This window comes from Cimex lectularius, unplaced genomic scaffold (assembly GCF_000648675.2).
Source record: "Cimex lectularius strain Harlan isolate CLEC.00 unplaced genomic scaffold, Clec_2.1 scaffold26, whole genome shotgun sequence".
Classification (NCBI taxonomy): domain Eukaryota; kingdom Metazoa; phylum Arthropoda; class Insecta; order Hemiptera; family Cimicidae; genus Cimex; species Cimex lectularius.
This window is the reverse complement of record NW_019392721.1, coordinates 1126219-1148551: the sequence shown is the minus strand read 5'-3', so window position 1 is coordinate 1148551 and position 22333 is coordinate 1126219. Positions and strand designations below refer to the sequence as shown.

The 22333-nt window shown below is 33.7% G+C and overlaps 1 protein-coding gene and 2 non-coding genes across 6 annotated transcripts in view; 2 read left to right on the top strand and 1 right to left on the bottom strand.

The window, feature by feature from the left end:
• The window catches only part of LOC106664028 (acid sphingomyelinase-like phosphodiesterase 3a), a 794759-nt gene extending 775844 nt beyond the window's left edge, over positions 1-18915 (top strand). For all 4 annotated transcript variants that reach the window (XM_024226658.1, XM_014389387.2, XM_014389388.2 and 1 more), the window contains one exon: positions 18309-18915. In XM_024226658.1, the coding sequence (XP_024082426.1) occupies positions 18309-18546 (238 nt within the window). In that variant the 3' untranslated portion in view covers positions 18547-18915. The remainder of the gene's footprint in view (positions 1-18308) is intronic.
• A 337-nt stretch (positions 18916-19252) lies between these two features.
• Trnad-auc lies at positions 19253-19325 on the bottom strand. The gene has a single exon. It is a non-coding gene; the product is annotated as a tRNA-Asp (tRNA).
• Positions 19326-22033: 2708 nt separating this feature from the next.
• Positions 22034-22106, top strand: Trnag-acc. Its single transcript has one exon. It is a non-coding gene; the product is annotated as a tRNA-Gly (tRNA).
• Positions 22107-22333: the final 227 nt, after the last annotated feature.

Here is a 22333-nt window from a genome sequence, read left to right as displayed (position 1 = left end):
ATTTGAACCCACGATCTTCGGCTAAATACGCCGCTGCTGTACCACTTGAGCTATCGTGACTTCGATCCACTCGGACACTAACTTCACATATCAACCCACCTCTTCAATTTTCCTTTTTTTTTGCCATTTCTCAAATGCTGTGCAATCAGGATTGGATTCTCGGTGACATTTGAAGCAATCATTTCAACCAAAACCTTTCGTAAAGATTAATTAATTGAAAATAATAACAAACTTTCACCCTAAACCTCAACAATAAATGTGTGCATAAAATATATATATTTCTATTGCGCTTCTCTGCAGTTGTGGGATTTCGCAGAGCAATACACTCTTTATCACTCTCTGTACTGATCTCATGATAAATTTTTATGAAATAGCTGTTTTCGAGATCAAGACCATTACTCTTGTAACCAGATGGGAAGGTAGTGTCCGAGTGGATCGAAGTCACAATACCTCAAGTTTCGTTCAGCGGCGTATCTAGCCGAAGGTCGTGGGTTCGAATCCCGCTCATGACACTGACATTTTTATCTCAACCAATACTTTGCATAATTAACGATTAACGGTGACTAATCACCACACATTTTGCATAAAGATTTTTTAATTGAAATAAATTATTTAGTTAATTTTAAAACCGTGATAAAATTCAAGAACATCTTTAGTTCCATAACGCAGAAAAATAATTCACTATATATCGCAATAATATGTAATAAAAATTTAATATGTAAAATCAATTTAAAAAAGGTTTATTCTACTGCTATGGACCCTTTGTGCAATTCATTTTTTATCATTTTTCTAAAACATGCATTAATATTTAATATTATCCAAAATTCCACTTGGTAGAGGTCTAAAACCTATGAAAAAGTCTGAAATGACAAATTCTTACTTTAATTCATTCGTTTATGTTTAGACTTTATTTTATTTTTAAAAATCTTTTAAATATCGTAAAGATTTTTTTCTGCTTGTGATTATTTTACATCAAATTTGACATTAATCATTGATCGCGTACTCCCTTTCTTCAACTTCCAGTTTATTATTTACATTTCTTTTCTCCCTCGTCCGGAACAAAAGGGGTCGAAAGGGGGTTCATTAATCCCGAACAAGGGCATCGTGTATGAGGTTGACCATTCATCACGAAAGATGAGTGTTCGGGACTACTTTTCCTTCCCACTCTTCAACCACAGGGGACGTATGCGCTATTCATCATCAATGTCTGTAACTTTTTTTTTTACTCTAACGTTCGTATATAATGCACAGTAACATACGAGAGGTAGAAAATTGAGTTAATTTCCTCCAAGAAGGTCTGTCTGTTTGAAAAATGACTTCGTTTTTTTAAATTTATTTATTCGTATCTTTAATAAAAAAAGCTGGACTAAGGCTTGAAATTCATATATGTTCTATAAGAAAATAAGATATTTCTACAATAAACAGAATACTTTCCTATTGATGCTCTGATAAAAGTCAATGAAAATTTTAAGTGTTATGCTGGATTGCGCTTACTACAGATAAAAAATAATAAAAACAGTTTACACAGACGCAAAACTTTCTCATTGACGATTTCAGCTTCACCACAGTGATGTATTGTATTAGCATAATAAAATAATCAATCGGATATCATATGACGACATAAACTCACGAGACAGAAAGATAAATTGGGAGAAAAAAGAGAGAGAGAGAGAGAGAGAGAGAAAGAAAGAGAGAGAGAGAGAGAGAGAGAGAGAGAGAGAGAGAGAGTGAGAGAGAGAGGGCGAGTGAGAGAGAGAACTCTACTTACGTTTTATCAAAACTTACTGAAACCCGACTCACCCGGTCGGTCATGAACGAAATATATTTTCACAGTGCAATATAATGCTATAATTGTATATAGCATAACCACATACACTCATGAAGGAGAGATATGGAAAGACAAGTAGATTGATAGTCAAAAAAATAAAAAGAAAGATACATGTATATGAGAGAGGTTGATAAAAATAGATAGAGAATAGAGAAAGAGAATGAGAGAGACGAAGAAAGGCTTATAAAGATAGTGAGGTATATACAGATAAATATTTTGAGATCGTGAGATGCGGTCAGGTGTGACGTAGTTTTTTAGAAAAACATTTTCTTTATCGTGCCAACGTTTCGATCTTATTTGAGTACATTTTCAGGGCTCAAAATGTTTTTCTGTGTAGATGTGTCATTATTGGGTATCATGTACGGAGGGCACTCTCAAACAAGCACTTTGAGCCCTGAAGATGATCTCAATAAAGATCGAAACATTGCAAGATAAAGAAATTGTTTTTCTAAATCCTAACTCACATCACACCGCATCTCGTGACCTCCAAATAATCATTAACTAACGGCCACTAAAACACCACACATATAGACAGATAGTTGAATACATAGATAATTGGCTAGGTATAGAATGAGAGAGTGAGAGAGTGTGTGAGATTAAAAAAGGTAAAAAAGGATAAGTGAGCGAATAAAATAGGAAATGTTCGGGAAAGAAAGAAAAATCGTTGAATACATAAATTGATATTTACCTACTTAGATAGGGAAAGAGATAGAGTTAAAGATAGATAAGAAATGAGAAAGAACGAGAGAGGAAGAGTGAGACAGAGAAGCTTATAAAAATATAGAGAGAGATATACACAGATATTTAAATACATAGATTGATTGATAATGACTAGGTAAAGAAGGAGAAAGAGAGAGAGAGAGAGAGAGAGAGAGAGAGAGAGAGAGAGAGAGAGAGAGAAAGAGAAAGAGACAGAGTGAGTATCAGAGAAAAGAAAGAATAGCTGAGAGATTAAAAGAGAGAAAAATGAGAGAGGGTTTGAGAATGAGAGAAAGAAAGTTCAATACATAAATTGGTATTTTCATAAAGAAATAGAAACAGAAAGGAAGAGAGAGAGAAAGAATGAGCGAGAGAAATAGTTATATAGACTGGTATACAGATAAATAATTTCATATATAGAAAAAGAGAGAGGGAGGATGAGAAAGAATGATCAGGAAATCATGATAGTAGAACAAAGAGTTTGACAGCGAATTGTTTGGAACGTTTGTGCAAAGGAAGGATAATTAAAATTTCTAAAAACAGATTTTTTTCAATCTAGAAACTTAGATTAAAAATATATACAGACGCAGGGATATATAGACCATTGAATTGTTCACAATAATTGATTAAGAGATGTTTACTAAAGATAACTTTACGTTAATTTAAAAAAAAAATTAAAAACACACATAATAAAATTATAGAACTTGAATTCACTAATTTCGTGGTCCGCTTGACCAATTAATACATTACAATTAATTAAGGTTTTTAGTTGAGATGAAAACAAGTTAACGGCACGAGCGGGATTCGAACCCACGATCGTCGGCTAGACACGCCGCTGCTCTACCACTTGAGCTATCGTGACTTTGATCCACTCGGACACTAACTTCCCACTTCAACCCCACCTGTTGAATTTTCCCTCCTTTTTGCCATTTTTCAAATGTCGTGTAATCGGATTGGTTTCTCGACGACAAATGAAATGGACACGGAGCGCTTTAGTGCTGAAAAATGGCAAAAAGGAGGGAAAACTCCAAAGGTGGGGTTGAGATGGGGAGTTGATGCCCGAGTGGATCGAGGTCACGATAGCTCATGTGGTAGAGCAGCGGCGTATCTAGCCGACGATCGTGGGTTCGAATCCCGCTCGAGCCATTAACTTTTTTTCATCTCAACTAAAAACCTTAATTAATTGTAAATAAGAACCTTCTATCTAAGGCAAAATGTATTTATTTGACAAATACTTTGTATTAAAAAGCAATTTACAAAACTGTTGCGTTAACTTGGAACCCATTCTGAAGTAAAACTATCTGGGTTGGGTTTTGCTAACCTGGAAAAGTTAGTCATCGTACTTATTACCTCAAATGCTCATCAACCACCAATATTTTTGCAGCGCAATGGCAGGTATATCTGCTTGCTTATAGGGTTGTTATTTCCACAGGTTGGATTAATCAAATTTAGTCTTGTGCTGCGCATTCTTGACCCTGTTTTCACTGATTTTGGATTTATTACATATAAGTACAAAAATAAGAATAATTACAATTAATTAAGGTTTTCAGATGAGATAAAAAAGTCAGTGTCACGAGCGGAATTCGTACCCACCATCTTTGGTTTGATACGCCGCTGCTCTACCACTTGAGCTGTCGTTACCTCGATCCACCCAGACACCAACCACTCATCTCAACCTATCTTTCTAATTTTCCCTCCTTTTTGCCATTTTTCAAAAGTGTAATCAATTATTCTTCCATGATTCTCTGCGACAAATGCAATGGCCACGGAGAGGTTTAGTGAAGTATACTTTATTTTAAACTTATTAAATTCACTAGTTTCGTGGTCCGCTTGACGAATATCTTACAATTAAATAAGGTCTTCATTTGAGATAAAAAATTCAAGGGCACAACATTTGAAAAATGGCAAAAAGTAGGGAAAATTCAAAATGTGCGGTTGAGATGGGAGGTTGGTTCCGAGTGGATCGAGGTCACGATAGCTCAAGTGGTAGAGCAGCGGCGTATCTAGCCGAAGATCGTGGGTTCGAATCCCGCTCTTTGCATTGACTTTTGTATCTCAACTGAAAAACCTTAATTAATTGAAATATATTAATTGGTCATGCGGACCACGAAATTAGTGAACTTGATTTTAATCTTTATGTACTTATTATTAGAGCAGCGGCGTATCAAGCCGAAGATCGTGGGTTCGAATCCCGCTCGTGCCATTGACTTTTTATCTCAAGTGAAAACCTTAATTAATTGTAAGATATTAATTGGTCAAGCGGACCACGATACTATTGAATTTAATAACAATAATTCTTGATGAAAATATGGCCAAAAATGAATACGAATCAGATGAGAACATAGCAAATCGGAAATATCAAATCGGTCACCGGAAAAACATCCTTCATTAAAAATAATTAATAAAGGTTTAATATAACAGGAATAATCGTCATCTTTGAAACATGATTTAAAGGACGGTAGAGGATTATTTTAAGTCTGAAATTCAGGACTCGTTAAAATAATAGACGTCTGGCGAATAATTTTCCATTTAAATAATCATTTGTACAATACTTTGTTGTTTAAAATAACCGGTTGAATTATATTCCAAAAACCTGGGATAAATGTTCTCATTCGGCTTGTGTATTATTAAATCCTTGTTGTTTCGTAATACTCATTTAAAATTCTGTCGATTTAGTATTTAGAACGTTTGTTATAAATCAAGGAGAAACAATTTAAACACGTCAATTAGATCTGGGTTGAGAATAAAAGCCCGTGTAAATGTAGGGATTACTCCAGGTTAGATATGTTGTTCACATTATTATATGTCAGGCCGTGTGGGATAGTTGTATAAAGGGAACTGTCCCCACGCGTGGACTTGGCGCTTTGTCTTCTTTATAGCTCATCCTATGTTTTATGTCCCATTCCAACGGAGAGAAATGGCAAAGTGTATCAAAGGGACACTTTTTTCTTAACTTATGCCCCTCTTTTTTAGCTCAACAGGGCCCTGGAGCTTAGGTTGTTCCGAACGTTGCGGCATTAAATATTTAATAATTGTATGAAAGACTTTTGCGGGTGTAAAGTATAATCCGGCAGTTTCTTTTTTTATTTTTTACTTTTGGGGGGGGGGAGTTTTACCGAGACGTTCCCTACCTTTTCTTTAATGTTAAAAAAATTTATGCACCCTTTGAAGATGGAACGAAATGTACGGTTTTCATTAACAATTTAAAATTTATTTACATCTTCCTTTAACAAAATTTTTTATAATAAATTAAAGTGATGGAGCTGTATCCTATGTTAGGAATGAGCGAATTGATTTTCAATAATGTTTACAATGATGATACAATCATCCATCTCCCCCTCAACTACCCTCATTCTCTCTCTCACTCTCTATCTATACCTTCCTCCTTTAATCTTATAATTAAATATATGACTTTAAATGATTATACATTTTTTTTACCCCTCACTCACTTTCTTCTTCCCCACACTCTCTATCTTCTCTCGTTTACTCTTTTTCTTTCACTCACTCATTCTTTCTTGATTTCTATTTATTTTTACAAGTCAAAAACCCAAATCTTATAATGAACGTATATGTTTTTAGAAATTTTATTTATCCTTCCTTTGCCCAAAAGTTCCAACACTTCGCTGTCACACAATTTGTTCTCCGATCATGATTTTTTTATTCAATCTCTCTCACTCTCTCACTCTTGGTCTCTCTCTCTCTCCCTCTTCCACTCTCCTTTTTCCTCCAATAATCTATCTGTAAAATTTTTTATCTCCATACATGTTATATCATTATTTCTCTCTTTCACTTCCTCTCTATCTCTTTCTCCACATATCTTTGCAAATTTCAGTTTTTGTATTCAACTATGCTTCTCTATTTATTTATATAACTACATCTTTATCCATTTCTCTCTATAATATTTATGTTATATATCATCCTTTCTGCCTGTATGTCCCTCTCACTCTCTCTTCCTCTTTATCTTTTCTCACACTCTCTCATTCTCTTTGTTTTTCTTTCTCCCTATTTATTTATGGACAGATGATTAGTTATGTCTATCGTTCTATTTATCTGTAAATTTCACTCTTTTTTCTTTCTCCCCCTATTTCCAACTATCTATCTATCTATTTATCAATATAAATGCTTATATTTCTAGCAAAGTCTATATTTTCTTATCTATCTCGTATGTATATACATCGATCTGTTTGTTGGTCTCGCTATGTATCTTTCTGTTAACTTTCAACTCTTTATTATCTAGGTTTCATTTTTTCCAATTTTTCTTTATTGTGTCATCTTCTTTCTATATTTTTAGCTCCTTTTTTTCCTATTGGTTATTGATTTCTCTCTCTCTCTCTCTCTCTCTCTCTCTCTCTTCCTTTTTATCTTTTCTCAAACTCTCTCATTCTCTTTGTTTTTTCTCTCTCCCTACCTTTCTCCCTATTTATTTATGGACAGATGATTAGTTATGTCTCTCGTTCTATTTATCTGTATATTTCACTCTTTTTTTCTTTTTCCCCCTATTTCCAACTATCTATCTATTTATCAATATAAATGCTTATATTTCTAGCAAAGTCTATATTTTCTTATCTATCTCGTATGTATATACATCGATCTGTTTGTCTGTCTTGCTATGTATCTTTCTGTTATCTTTCAACTATTTATTATTTAGGCATTCCAATTTTTCTTTACTGTGTCATCTTCTTACTATATTTTTCGCTCCTTTTTTTCTATTAGTTATTGATTTATCATGTCTATTAGTTATACATGTCTATATAACTATTTCTCTCTCCTAATCTCTCTCTCTTCTTTTTTCTCTTTTATGGCAGTTTCTCATTCTCTTTGTTTTCTCTCTTTTCTCCCTATTTATTTATATACAGATTTTTATTTCTGTTTATCTTTCCATTTATCTGTACATTTCACTTTTTTGTTTCTCCCCCTCTTTACAACTATCTGTCTATCTATTTATCAATATAAATGCTTATATTCTTAGGAAAGTATACATTTTCTTATCTATATCGTATGCTTTTACATCGATCTGTTTGTCTGTCTCGCTATTTATCTTTCAACTCTAAACTTTTTGGGTATCATTCCTTACAAAATTTATCTGTATTATTTCATTTTCTTTCTATATATTTCGCTCCTTTTTTTCCTGTTAGATATTAAATTCTCCTTCTGTCCCTCTCTCTCTTTCCCACACTCTCTCTCTCCCCTTCCCTCTTCACTCTTCCCATCACNTATATATATATATACTTATCTTATATATTTATCTTAGTTATCTTTTCCCTTAATGCCTAAGTCTTTTTTATCTTCCTTTTTCGATTATCTTTTTGTTTCATTTATGTATTCATTCCTCTTTTTCACCTTTTCTCTATTTTACTCCTTCTCTGTCTTTTCCACACTCCAAACCTCCTTCCTCTCTCTCACTCTCTCTCTCTCTCTCTCTCTCTCTCTTTCTCTCTCTCTCTCTCTCTTTCTCTTTCTCTTTCTCTCTCTCCCTTTCGCGTGTGGTATTTAGTCATATGGTATACGATTTAACTTTCTGTTGTATTTGTCCAAAACATTTCGTTTCTAAAAACATAAGTCTTGTTATCTCATACTGGTGAATAGGTTTTTTATATTATTCAATCATTGAAGTCTTTGAGAAATCCAATGGAACGATATATATTAAATGCTAAACGTTAAGCAGGTCTGTTAAGTTCTGTTGCTTATGTGGAAGTATAGAAGTGGAAAAAAAATGTGTTCATGGTGCCAGATGTGTCGCATATGATTTAAGGGGCCTGTTTGGATGAAATATCAGTGCGGCTCCAGTTATATCTGTAAAGTTCATTCAACTATGAAATCAGGTTGACTTATGGCAGCCGTTATCTTCATACTAAATTTGGTTAATGGTCCGGCCGGGGGGACCAGCGTGACGGACCAATTGCACATCAAATCCTGCGGCCAATCAGTTAACGTCCTGCACTTTAATACCAGAACAAAGCCTGAGGGCTAATCAACCAGCCGAAACGGCCTGGCCGTTATTGAAATTCCAAACCATTTTTGCAGGTATGTGCGGTAAATGAGGGCCGTTTGAATAATATCCGATCGCCAGGCGGTCTCCGCCTATTCAAAATGGGCTTCTCTACAAAAGTATTAAAAGTATCGACCCGGGCACCTGTTCCACATGAACATTATCAATTTTGTTGTTTCATTCAGATTGAATATATCTGCAATGATCCTCAATGGAATTGGCTTTAATAAAATTTGAAACTACAAGCAAACCAACGAGTGGTCATTCAAATCGTAGTTATGACAAATCCTACTATAATATATATGAAATTGACAATTAATTAAGGTTTTTTTTTTAGTTGAGATGAAAAAAAGTTAATGGCACGAGAGGGATTCGAACCCACGACCTCAGGTCACGATAGCTCAGGTGGTAGAGCAGCGGCGTATCTAGGCGAAGGTCGTGGGTTCGAATCCCTCTCGTGCCATTAACTTTTTTTCATCTCAACTTTAAAAAAAAAAACCTTAATTAATTGTCATGTATTAATTGGCCAAGCGGACAACGAAATTAGTGAATTAATGAAATATATGAAAATGTGGTCTAGGATGAGTAAATGATATAGAATCTTCTCGTACACCGAAGATTCCAGGTTCAGGTCCATTGACAAGGGCAAATCAGTCTCCAACATAGTTTTTAACCAAACCATACAAACCTATATTGTAACTTTTAAACACATAATTTATCCAGGATGCCATATTAAAACGGTAAGTCTAGTTTATGACCATGGGGCCTGGTTTAGTTGTTAAATTTATGTTTCATTCTTTTTCTTGTTTGTTTATTTATTTTATGAATATTGTTTTTAACATAAACGACTAATTTATCAGCAAGTTGATTGATTCCATACAAGCCTGCCGTTACGGGGACTCAGGACCAACACTTCTGCAAGGTTTGTACGTATTGCGGGTTTAGAATAACCGGTTTGCCGTTTAAGTTCCATTAATCGCAAATATCATCACAAAACGAAAATATGTATAAAAAAACGTCCAAAATGTAATATACCAACTTTCACGTTTATTTTATAGTTTATAAATATGTTAATTGTGTATTGTAAGATTGATTTACAAGAAGTTACACAAAGAAAACAATTAATAACTTTTATTTAAGTCTGATTTGATTGTGCTGTATGTGTTTGGATCGTTGAAAATTTTGGTAATTTTTCCTTGTACTCTCTTTTGCTGATTGCTTCTCTTTGGTTTGTTTTATCAGTAGACAGAATGAAAATGTGAGGATTATTTTTGAGAAAATCTTTGGTTTGGTGTATGTTTGTTGAGATATGTTGTAAGTGATTTGTTATTGTGTTAATGCATTTTGATCGTGCAATGTCTCTTTCTTCTTCTGTTTGTGTGGATATTTGGATTGCATAGTCTTCATCAGTAATTAATTTAGCTGTTGGAAAATCTGTTTTGTTGTAAGGAATGATATGTTTGGGACTAAGAGACAGGAAGTTCTGGATTTCTGGAAGAATGTTAGTTTTTGTTAGGTTTGTGTTAACAGGTGTTTGTTATTTGATTAAGTTGTTCAATTTTTTGGTGTTTTTTTTTAATTTTGTGAAAGTGGAAATTGTATGCATTTTTTTGATGTTTGTAATTTTTTTTAAATGTCTCCAGGTACTATGTTGGCTCATTGAGTTTTAATTGGTGTAACTTTTGTGTTAATGTTTTAATGTTTTTTTATGCTCGTGGTGATTGCTAGGTGTAAAATGTTTTTTTTTTTTTTTAAATGTATTGTGGCTTTTGTATGTCGTTAATTCTGGTGTTGGGTTGTGTTAGTGTGGCATTTGTGATGTTAAAATTGTTTTTGATGTGAGTAGGAAATCCCTTGTCTCGTCTGCATTTCAACAAAAAGGTTCCCTGATTAATAGCCGATGCGAGTTTCTTTTAATTGTTGGCGATGTTCTTCAGAATACTTTTTGCTTCGTGTCCATATGTAGTTGAAATTTGTTCAAAAAATCCCATGTTCTTCGTTCTTCTCGTGTAAAAATGTGACAGTTAACGTTAAATCTCCACACATTAATATTTCTAAATTCCCTAATTTCGTGGTCCGCTTGAACAATTTATACATGACAATAATTAAGATTTTTAGTTGAGATGAAAAAAAGTTAATGGCACGAGAAGGATTCGAACCCACGATCTTTGGCTAGATACGCCTCTGCTCTACCACTTGAGCTATCGTTACCTCGATCCACTCGGACATCAACTTCCTACCTTTCCCACCTTATGAGTTTTCCCTCCTTTTTGAGAGTAGAACGTAGTGTGGTACAGCAGCGGCGTATCTAGCCGAAGATCGTGGGTTCGAATCCCGCTCTTGTCATTAACGTTTTTTAATCTCAACTAAAAACCTCAATTAATTGTAATTAATAACTTTGTTTTGAGTGCCTACCTTCATGTATTTCTACATAACTTTTGCATTGGCTACAAATATTATCGGCGTTCATATTTTTATTTGTATTTTGTTCTGCTTGTGTTATAATTCCAAATAAAATATAAAAAATTTGCTGCTAAAATGCTTTATATTGTTATTAAAACTAAATAATGAAAAACATTTTTTTTCTACCTGTCATTTATTTCACATTTAAGTCACATTTTATTTAAAAAAGAACGATATTTTCCTAATAAAAAACGTACGAAAATTCTAGTTTTATTTTTGTCCTGTTCGATATTACATCAAAATGAATGGTAGACTACTATTTACAAAGTTATCGTTAAAGAAAAGCGAATACTTTTTCTCAACGTAAATAACAAGTAGGATAGTTTTTTGTTTGGCCTTTCGGGTTTTACGACGGCGAAAATGTTTCCTAAGTCGATTAAGATGGGAAGTTACTGCAACACAACTTCCTGGCGTCAGGGATTGCGTAATAAACAAAACTGATCAGGGTACTAACAGACACACTTTGTGTCTTAAAGCTAAACTCATAGCCTGGATTTTGGTTTTAAAACGAGGATTAACAGTATTGATTTTATTTCAACAAAAAAATAAAGTTTAAAATAAATATTTTACGAAAGTTCAACAAACATATACGTATTCTTAAGCCTCTGGCAGTCCCATTTTATCTCCCAACTCAAAAAAATATAATATAAAATTATGTAATAATATTACGAAATAAAACGCAGGATTATTTTTATTTTATTTTATTTATTTACAGTCCAAACAGGTCAGTTACCGAAGCATAGGACATCAAGCAACACAACAAAACAATCATTATGATATAAAATACTAAAAAACGATATAAAAATAATAGCAGTAAAAGGAACAGCAACGAAGCACTTAAACTTATAACAAAAAATCAATATTATAAATAGATTAATAAATAACACAACAAAAGTAATAAATAAACCCTCAATTACATTTTAAAGCACGTTTAATATTTTTTTAAAGATCTGAAGAGACGAGGAGAAGGGGTCGGCACTGATAGAGAATTTATTTAAATAATGCACAGCTGTGGAGATTGAAGACTGTAATCCGTATTTGGTTCTGTGCCGTGAAGTACCAAACAATTCATGGGTCCGTAGTCGACGCTGCGGATCTCTAAAGCCAATACAAGTTAATATCTCTGGGGAATCAATAAAATTATTTAGGATCTTCCACAGAAACACAACGGAAGCCAAAACTCTTCTATCCTCCAGAAAATCCAGGCCTACGAGAGTCTGGCTTCATAGGAGCAATGATGGTAGTTCCTTTGATTGCATAATTTGTAATAGTGGTATTTCGTGGCCTTTCTCTGTAATCTTTCTATCATCACCATCAAAAGAACTCGGCGACAAAACAACACTGCGCACCAGAGATTGATAGAGTAATTTTATTGCAAAAGGTTTCTTAAAGTCAGCAGTTTGCCTGAGTACGAATCCTAAATTTTTAAAGGATTTATTTCTAATGGCATTGATATGGTCCCGAAAATCACAATTCTTATTAAATTCACTAATTTCGTGGTCCGCTTGACCAATTAAATCATTACAATTAATTAAGGTTTTTGGTTGAGATGAAAAAAAGTTAATGACACGAGCGGGATTCGAACCTACGATCTTCGGCTAGATACGGCGCTGCTCTACCATTTGAGATATCGTGACCTCGATCCACTTGGACATCAACATCCTGAAAAATGGCAGAAAGGAGAGAAAACTCATAAGGTGGGGTTGAGATAGGAACTTGATGTCCGAATGGATAGAGGTCACGATAGCTCAAGTGGTAGAGCAGCGGCGTATCTAGCCGAAGATCGTGGGTTCGAATCCCGCTCGTGACACTGACTTTTTTATCTCAACTAAAAACTTTAATTTACTATTTTTAATCTATGAAAAGCTTTTCCTAAAAAGGTATAGCTGAAACTGCTAACAATCTCTCCTCCAGTTATCAGTCTTCTCTTGAGCAGAAACAGTATTGCTAGGGTGACTTTCGCGATGTGCCTCAAGCGTTTAATCAGATTTGTTCTTTAAGTTTAAAAACTTTCTTTCTTTCAAGTACCTTTTAACATTAAAATCCTATCTGACAAACCGGTACTGCCGCATCGGTCAGTGGACGCCTTTTCCTCGTAGTAAATCGGGTGTTCCCCAGGGGAGCATCCCAGAGCCCTCCCTCTTCACAGTATACAAAGTCAACATTTCTATTCTTCTTAACAATACACGCCGTATGTTTCATTTTTCGTCGCAACAGGAAAAAATATCTGTTGCGTTGATTAAATACGTCCGTGCAATGTATGTACAGGTTTCATTTTTCAGCGCAACATAAAGAAAAAGAGACCTGTTATATTATTTTGCCATCTAATACTCATCTTCCCCTTGCTAGTCATGACGCCCAACACCATACAACCCTTTTTCCATCCTACTCTCGCAAATAAATCCACCCACATCATCTTTTTTCATTCGAAAAATCCACTTGTAATACCGTCGGACGCCAACCTCCCATCTCAACCGCACCTTTTGAATTTTCTCTCATTTTTGCCATTTTTCAAATGTCGTCCATTGACTGTTTTATCTCAACTAAACAACATTAATTAATTGTAATATATTAATTGGTCAAGCGGACCACGAAATTAGTAAATTTAAAGAATTAATATGAAGTACACTTCACTAAAGCTCTCCGTGGCCATTTCAATTGTCGTCAAGAATCCAAACCGATTACAAGACATTTGCAAAATGGCAAAAAGGAGGGAAAACTCGTAAGGTGGGGTTTAGATAGGAAGTTGATGTCCGAGTGGATCGAGGTCACGATAGCTCAAGTGGTAGAGCAGCGGCGTTTCTAGCCGAAGATCGTGGGTTCGAATCCCGTCGTGCCATTAGCTTTTTTTTATCTGAACTAAAAAACCTTAATTAATTGTAATTCTTATTAAAAATAACTCCGAGATCCGAGATAATATCTACCTCGTCAATGTGATTACCTTCAATACTATAAACGAATTGGTCATAATCGAAAATTATTTTTTCTTGCTGAACTTCAAAATTTTACATTTATTTTCGTTTAATTTCAAATTATTACGCTTACACCAAAGCCACCAATTTTGCAAGAGAATACAATCAACGATTCGACAGGGCGATAAATATTCAAATCCTCTGTTAACAATGAAAATGAAAAATTAATGAGAGCAGAGTCGACGTCATTAAAAAATAAATGGAATAACATAGGACCAGAATGTGAGCCCTGAGGTACACCACGTGGACAGTTTTCGATAAGCCTTCAACAAATCTCACAACAAAAGATCTCTCAGACAAAAGGGAGTCCACCTATGCCAAAATGGGTTGGCCCACACATAGTTTTTTGAGTTTTCTGACCAAAATGAGACGATCCACACTATCAAAAGCCTTTGATAAATCCGTAAAATCTCTGGATTATATTATATTTTTAAACCGAAATTTATTCATATTTCATAGTTTTATTGAATTTTATTTATAATTTCTTTTTAATAATTTATAGGTTATTTATGTAGGTAATCAAACATACCATAAACTTAATTCACCAGTATTCCCAAAGCAGATAAAGGAACTAGGAAACAAAATGAGCTCGTAAACTTAGAGAACGCACCAGGTTCCCTGACGAAAAAATAGCATATAACAGACCGACTCGTGAGTTAACAATAACTCTTCATGAGGTGCGTAATAAACCTGTTTAAGAAAACATAAATCACGCAGATTGTGCGGTACTGCCGAAAATAATTAACTAGAAATATGTTAAAAATAGTGTAATTTTTCCTTATTCTTTGATACGTATAATTTTTAAAAAAGTTTGAAAATCGGCCTAAATAATAAAAAAAACAAAAGTATTTGATTTTCGAAATATACATTTTAGCTCTTTAATAAATATGTATGTAAAGAGCCTTCTGATTTTATTGAAAACACTTTTAATGCGAAAACACCCACTTCATCTTCCGAGACCATTGAGTAAATGTATATCTTATACAATAAGTATAATTTTTTTGTTTGTTTACATCCAGGGATGGAAAAAACATGACAATGAATCAACCAAAGTACAAATATGGGTGATTTATTCCTAGGCTGTATTGAATCCGGGTGGGAAAATATTTACAAATCGTGATACAGAAAAATTTATTGGCGGAATTTATTTATCATTTGATATCGTACATGCATATAGTTATATATCGTTGATTTTTTTTTGCAAAAGAAATTAGGGGAACAGGAAAGAATACAATGGGTCAACTTAGAAATTCTTTTTGATTGCTTGGAGACCACTTTTCGAATCAGAGCAAATAATGGCATTACAAATTCCTGGCGACTCCTTTATAATGCTCAATGATCTTCTGATTGCATGAAGTTCAGCTGTGTATCCGCTAGCCTCATTCGATAGAGACCAGCTGAGGTTATACTCATCAGCAAATATCCCACACCCTACACCAATTTCATTTTTAGACCCGTCGGTTTAAAAAACTTTATAATTGGGATAGTTATTTAAAATTCGAAAGAATTCTGCCTTGATCATCCGAGAAGGTGTTTCTCTTTTGTTCAATAAGGCCAGATCTTGGATAATTGTGGCAGTAGGTAATGCCCACGGTGGGATTGTAGCAATTTAAAACCCTCAACCGCCGGCAAGGTATTCCCTCTTAATCTCAACATTTCAGTACCGTGGATTCCCAAAGGTCTCGTCCTAGTTTTTAGGAAGGAGTACATATCTTGGTGAGGGTTACGGAAAACTGAGGGAAATAGAAGATGTAAAGGCTTAGACCAAAATCTAGCAACAGACCTAAGAATTGCCCCCTCCATGAAAAGTTCCGGAGGAAGGACATCGGCATCATTGCAGAGACTATATAAAGGGCTTGTTCTAAACGCCCCTGTTGCAATCCTGATACCTTGGTAATAAATCCTATCTAGCGGTTTTAAAGTTGATATTTGTGCTGAAGAACCTGCTACTCCGTATCAAAACTTTGCTCCTAAGTACACGCTGAATATTCTTAAAAGAATGTCTCTATTCGCTCCCCAATTGTAATTAGCGAGGAATCTCATCAGGCCTAGTATTTTCCTTCCTGAATTACACAATTTGGCTATTTGAGGTTTCCATCGAAGGGCTTTGTCGAAAGAAACGCCCAAATATTTGACATCGTCGACTTCCTTTATTTCAACGCCAGAAAGGAAAACCCGAGGTGTTTCATGATGTTTTCTTAGTCTACAAAAGTGTACAAATACCGGTTTGGACAAAGAGAATTTAAAACCCACATCATCTGCTTTTCGTGTCAATGGCGTTTTGTAATGTCCTTCCTACGTTTTGGAGATTTTTCCCAGACAAGTAAAAGCAAAGATCATCATAAAGGCCTGACTTTATGATCATTTATATTGGGTTGTCCGGAAAATAATGCAGGATTTTAAGTTTTCATTCAAAAAAATCTATATAAAATATTCTGTTTACGTTTACAGGATTACTCATTTGTATGAATGTCAACACTTATTAATCCTCTTCCAAATGATATTGTTTNAATTATTTTGATTAAAGAACATTGCTTTAAAGTAACTAGTTTCTTTTTTTTTGTTTAATACCAAAATCCTGCATTATTTTCCGGACAACCCAATATTATCAGCCAGACCGTTTACCGCAATGGCAAATAAAGTGACACTCAGAACCGAACCCTGAGGAATCCCGTATTCTTGAATGAACGTACTAGATAAGGCGGTACCTAATCTCACCCGGAATCTCCTCATTTCGAGCAAGCTTTTTAAAAATTTAGCTATGTTCCCTCTTAAACCCCAATCAAGAATACCAAATCTCCAAGTCGTATCGTATGCTTTTTCCTTTCATGTTCTTTAGACTTAATAGAATTCCTCGTTAGATAAATATTTCTAAAACGATATATAATCTTAACAATAACTTATTTCAATTAACTAATCTTTATGTATGGTATTGGGTTGAAATAAAAAAAGTCAGCGCCATGAGCGAAATTCGATCCCAAAACCTTCAGCTAAATACGCCGTTGCTCTACCACTTGAGCTATTGTAACTTCGATCCACTCGGACACTAACTTCCCATCTATCTGATCGATTCTATTACACGACATTTGTTAAATGGCAAAATAGGAGGGAAGTTTCGAAAGGTAGATTGATATGGGAAGTTAGTGTTACAATAATTCTAAAATTCTATTTTCTATTAATTAATCTTTTTCCACGTGGTTTAGGTTGAAATGAAAAAGTTAGTGTCACGAGCGGGATTCGAACCCACAAACTTCGGCTCAATACGCCGCTCCTCTAACCACTTGAGCTAGTGCGACGTCGATCCACTCTGACGCCAACACCTCTTTGAAACACTAACTTTTTCATCTCAACCAACACCTTAGATAAAAAAATAATTAATTGAAAGAAGTAATTTGGTCAATAGACCACTAAATATATTGGATTATTTTCTATGAAAAAGCGATGGACTATGACAAGTTTCGAACCCAAAACCACTAGCGTAGATAATTCGAGTCGAAAATTCTTGCTATTTTTTATACAGATAGCCTCTATTAAAAAATTACGTTGACATTTAATGAGCCTACTCCTTTATTGCTGTAGTAAGGCTTTGTGATAATTTAATATTTTAATTTTATTCCTAGGCTTAGGTTTTATGCGTGCCTCTTTACGCCTTTTGAGGTGTTTAATTTTTTTCAACCTTTACCAGAATGTTTTCTAAATTTTTAATTTCCATTATTCTACTATGTTGTTCTTCAATAAATGCTTCTATATAAATTAAACCGTCACGACTTTTTATTTTATTTTTACTACTTTTCCTATTTCTCTTTATATTATTCTACATATTAAATCCATTATATTTAGTGGTCTATTGACCAAATTGTTTCTTTTAATTAATTAATATTTTTGTGTAAGGTTTTAGTTGAAATGAAAACGTCAGTGCAACGAGCTGGTTTCGAACCCACGACCTTCGGCTAAATAAGTCGTTGCTCTAACCACTTGAGGTATCGTGACTTCGATCAACTCGGTACTAACTTCCTATCTCAACCCCACCTTTTGAATTTTCCCTCCTTTTTGCCATTTTTCAAGGCGGGGCTGTTCAAAATACAAAAGGTGGGGTTGAGGTGGGAAGTTAGTATTCAAGTGGATCGAAGTCACGATAGCTCAAGTGGTAGAGCACCCGCTCGTGACACTGACTTTTATCTTAACTACAAACCTTATTTAATTGAAATATATTAATTGGTCAAGCTGACCACGAAAACTAGTGAATTTAATAATTCAAAAATTCGGTTTTTCTGACGAGGAAATTCTTGCTTGTTTCAGGTTTTATAGTAAGGTGATCTCTCCGTTTTTTCTATAGGAATTTTTGTTTTTGTTACAGATACTACGAAGCAAACGCTGTCCGGTTGTACAGCAGCCCTCAGAACGGCGGCTGCGACGCCAGCTGTGCCCAGACCCATTTCTGCGCCGTGACAAGGCTGGAATTTTCAGAATTTCGCCACTGCCTGGAAGCAGCTGCAAGCGCGCTGGCTTCCCTCGCCCCAAGCACGTCTTACGTCTTTTCCGCTCCTGCCCTTCTCATCAGCCAACTTCTCATCTACTACTTGTACATCACTTGATGGGAAAGCATCGCCTAAACAGGGTGGGATTGACGTGAAGTATGTGTTTTTGTGTACCAACTTGACCCGTCTGAACCTGCCCGGTCTGCCATATTTCAGTTCTAAAATATTTTAATTGAAGTATCTATTTTTGTGTAATTTATAAGGGATAGGCCTTAAGGTGATATAAATTTATACTATGGAACGTAATTTTTAAAAAAATTAAAAACCTCTCCCTTTCAAGTTCAAATCCATTAATGTATTTTTTATACTGGACTTCCAAACAGGCATGTTCACTCAAATAACTCGATAAGGCCTCATTAAAAATTTAAGCTTTTTTCAAACTGAAATACCAAATATTTTCAGACTATTCCAATTTTTAATTCGTAACACATATTACAAAATTAAATAAAGAATAAATATTCTAAAAAAATAACAAATTTTTATTAACAACAAACTTTAAATATTTATTTTTATTTATTATAAAAATTTATTACAAAACAAACTTTGCGTATAAACAAAAAGATTAATAAATAAAGTCAAATCGGCATAGTGTATGTAAATTCAGTAATAGTTATGAATCACCATTTGAATCATTTCTGAATTTTTCTTCTAATCCTTATTCACTTTAGTAAATATAATTAATAATTCACTATTTTTCGTGGTCCGCTTGACCAATTAATATCATTCAATTAATTAAGGGTTTTAGTTGAGATAAAAAATTTAGTGTCACGAGCGGGATTCGAACCCACGACCTTCGGCTTGATACGCCGCTACTCTACCACCTGAGCTATCGTGACTTCAAGCTATCGAAGTCACTATAGCTGAAGGGTTAGGGTAGCTGGGTATGAAGCCGAAGGTCGTGGGTTCGAATCCCGCTTGTGAAACTGAATTTTTTATTTCAGATAAAAACCTTAATTAATTGAATAATAAATAATCTAGATAGGAGATGAGTTTTAAAATTAACGTGTTCATTATATAAATGAAAACACAGTAGCAATCAGTTTTATGATAACATCAAATGTTAAACTGATTTACTTTAATAAAAAAAACATCCTACGAGGAATTTCAAATTTGTACTGTTACTAAGTACAATTTCAAAAATGGCCTAATCACATCCTAACAATTACGTGCCCATTGTAATTGTTATGACTTCGTCTTTTTGTCAGTAATACATGGAAATATATTTAAAAATTCCTAATGAAAAAAAAAATATAAACACCAAAGCCAGATGTATAATCGGACAAAAATGCAATTTTGGAAATCTAGTATACAAAATTTCTTTTTTCTATCTTCTTATTCAAAAATGCTTGATATTATTGTCGGGTTATTTTTTGCAAATGTAAATTTTCTCGTACTAATGTGTAAATGTAATTAAGTTAAAAGCTGGTGATGTTTTAAGCTTAGAATTATCACTGTTAAAATATTATATATTGGTTTTTTTTCTAGTTCTTTTTTCTAAATTATTAAATAGAATACTATTTGTGTTAAATAAAAAATGAAAAACAAAAGACGTTGCCAATACAATGTTTTCTACTATTTTTCTCAATAAGTGTTTTTATTCGAGAAAAATTGTTAGTTTTTTGTTCAGTAAATGTGATGCATTTTAATATAGAAATAGTTACTCGGCATAATATGTTTCAATGTTATATAAAAACATAGTATACATTGTAAGAAAAAATACGACTTGTGGAATTATATTTAATATTTATTTTATATAAATGTATATAAAATTTAGCATTTAATGTCTGACCAAATTTAGGAAAAAGGAGAAAGCAAATAATTGTTTCTACATGACGTCCTAGGGTTGGTTTTATAACCATTGTGCAAAACTATGTCTTATTGGATTGCTTTACCATTTGTCTACTTTAATTGAAATAAATCTAGTGAAAATGGCCTCGTGAGATAGTTTTCACGTGAAATTTGTTTATCTGTTAAATGTTAACGCAGTGCTCAGAGGTTCCGATGGAATGTGTCGGGCAAAAAATAACAAAAAAACGTTTATTTTTTAAAAAGACTTTTGAAACGGGCATAGGTGAAAAGTAAGTGTAAAGTGTTTTTAAACTGTACGTGAACCAACGCTGTGAGTCAAATATGATGCATGTAAATAGCTAACTGTATTATATTCTATACAAAAAAATTTAAAAATAATAAATATAAATAATAAATGAGAATGGAGTGTTTTGTATGATGATTTAACCACCGTGTTGTAACAGTATGTAAATTTATTCAGTGTACACGTAAGATATTGAATTTTGACGTTCATTTAACGTTATTACTGTTTTGTATGGTATCAATTTTGCTGTAATAAAATGTAATAGTTTAATGAATAATAAACTCATCTATAAATGTTTACTAATGCTTGTTTACCCGTATACTCTAACAGAACTTATATGTTATTTAAAAAAATCGAAGCTTCTTATACATAGAAATTTGTGAATTTCAGATAATTCATTCAAAAAAATTACCCTTAAAAAAATTAGTGCGTAATTGTACAAGAGATCTTTTTAAGTTCCAATAAAGCTGCTTTTCACTTGATCTTGACAAGTGGTAGAGCACCGAGATAAAGCCGTGGGTCTGGGTACGAATCCCGCTCGTGAGGCTGCTTTTTCTTCTCGACCTTCTTTCATCAAATATGAAAAAAATTCAAAATATTAACCCTAAATATAGACCATTTGACTAACCAACTGAAAAATGAAAACTTTGACGTGAATCATTGTTTATTATTGGTTTCATGGAGGCGAAGCTTGAAGGAATTTGTTTAATGATTTTTTTTAAATAGATAATTTCTACTCACAGTAAGTTATTTTCCAACGACCCGGATTTCGAGCCCTTAGCTCATCAGTTGTAGAAATCCTTCGACCTGATGATGAGCTAAGGGCTCGAAACCCGTATCATGGGAAAACAACTTACTGTGAGAAGGAACTACCTTTTATAAAATAGGATTGAACACCGCACTCACTCGATCATTCATCATTTCTATTTGTTTAATGAATTACTCGACGCTTTGCAAAATTGCAATTCTTTAAAAAAAATCATTTCAGTCGTTAATTAAAAAATTAATTAATTAATTCTCAAAATAGAAAAAAATACAGCTCGTTTGGCATTTATTTGTATTCAATGGAAACAATACTTAATTTTTATTATTGACTTCAAGAAATATTACGATCTCAATGAAATCATTTTCTTCATTTAATATTTGAATATTTTTATGTTTATTTCTTGGAAATTATTTTTAAATTAATATATTTTTGTCGCCGATAATTAAATAGATTACACGACATTTGAAAAATGGCAAAAGGGAGGGAAAATTCAAAAGGGGGTGTTGAGATGGGAAGTTAGTGTCCGAGTGGATCGAGGTCACGATAGCTCAAGTGGTAGAGCAGCGGCGTATCTAGCCGAAGGTCGTGGGTTCGAATCCCGCTCGTGCCATTAACTTTTTTTCATTTCAACTAAAAACCTATATATTTATATTTATATTAATTAGAGGGATTCGAAGTGGATCGAGGTCACGATAGCTCAAGTGGTAGAGCAGCGGCGTACCTAGCCGAAGGCCGTGGGTTCGAATCCCGCTCGTGACGCTGACGTTTTATCTCAACTAAAAACCTTAATTAATTGAAATATATTAATTGGTGAAGCAGACCACCAAAAATAGTGAATACAATATATTATGTTCATTTGTAGTCTTTTATTTTTTTACATGTTTATAATAATTTATAAGCATGTGTATTTTATTTTTGCTTACTAACTTTATAATAATGAATTTTTATTTTTATTTATATATAATAAAGGAGGGAAAACTCATAAG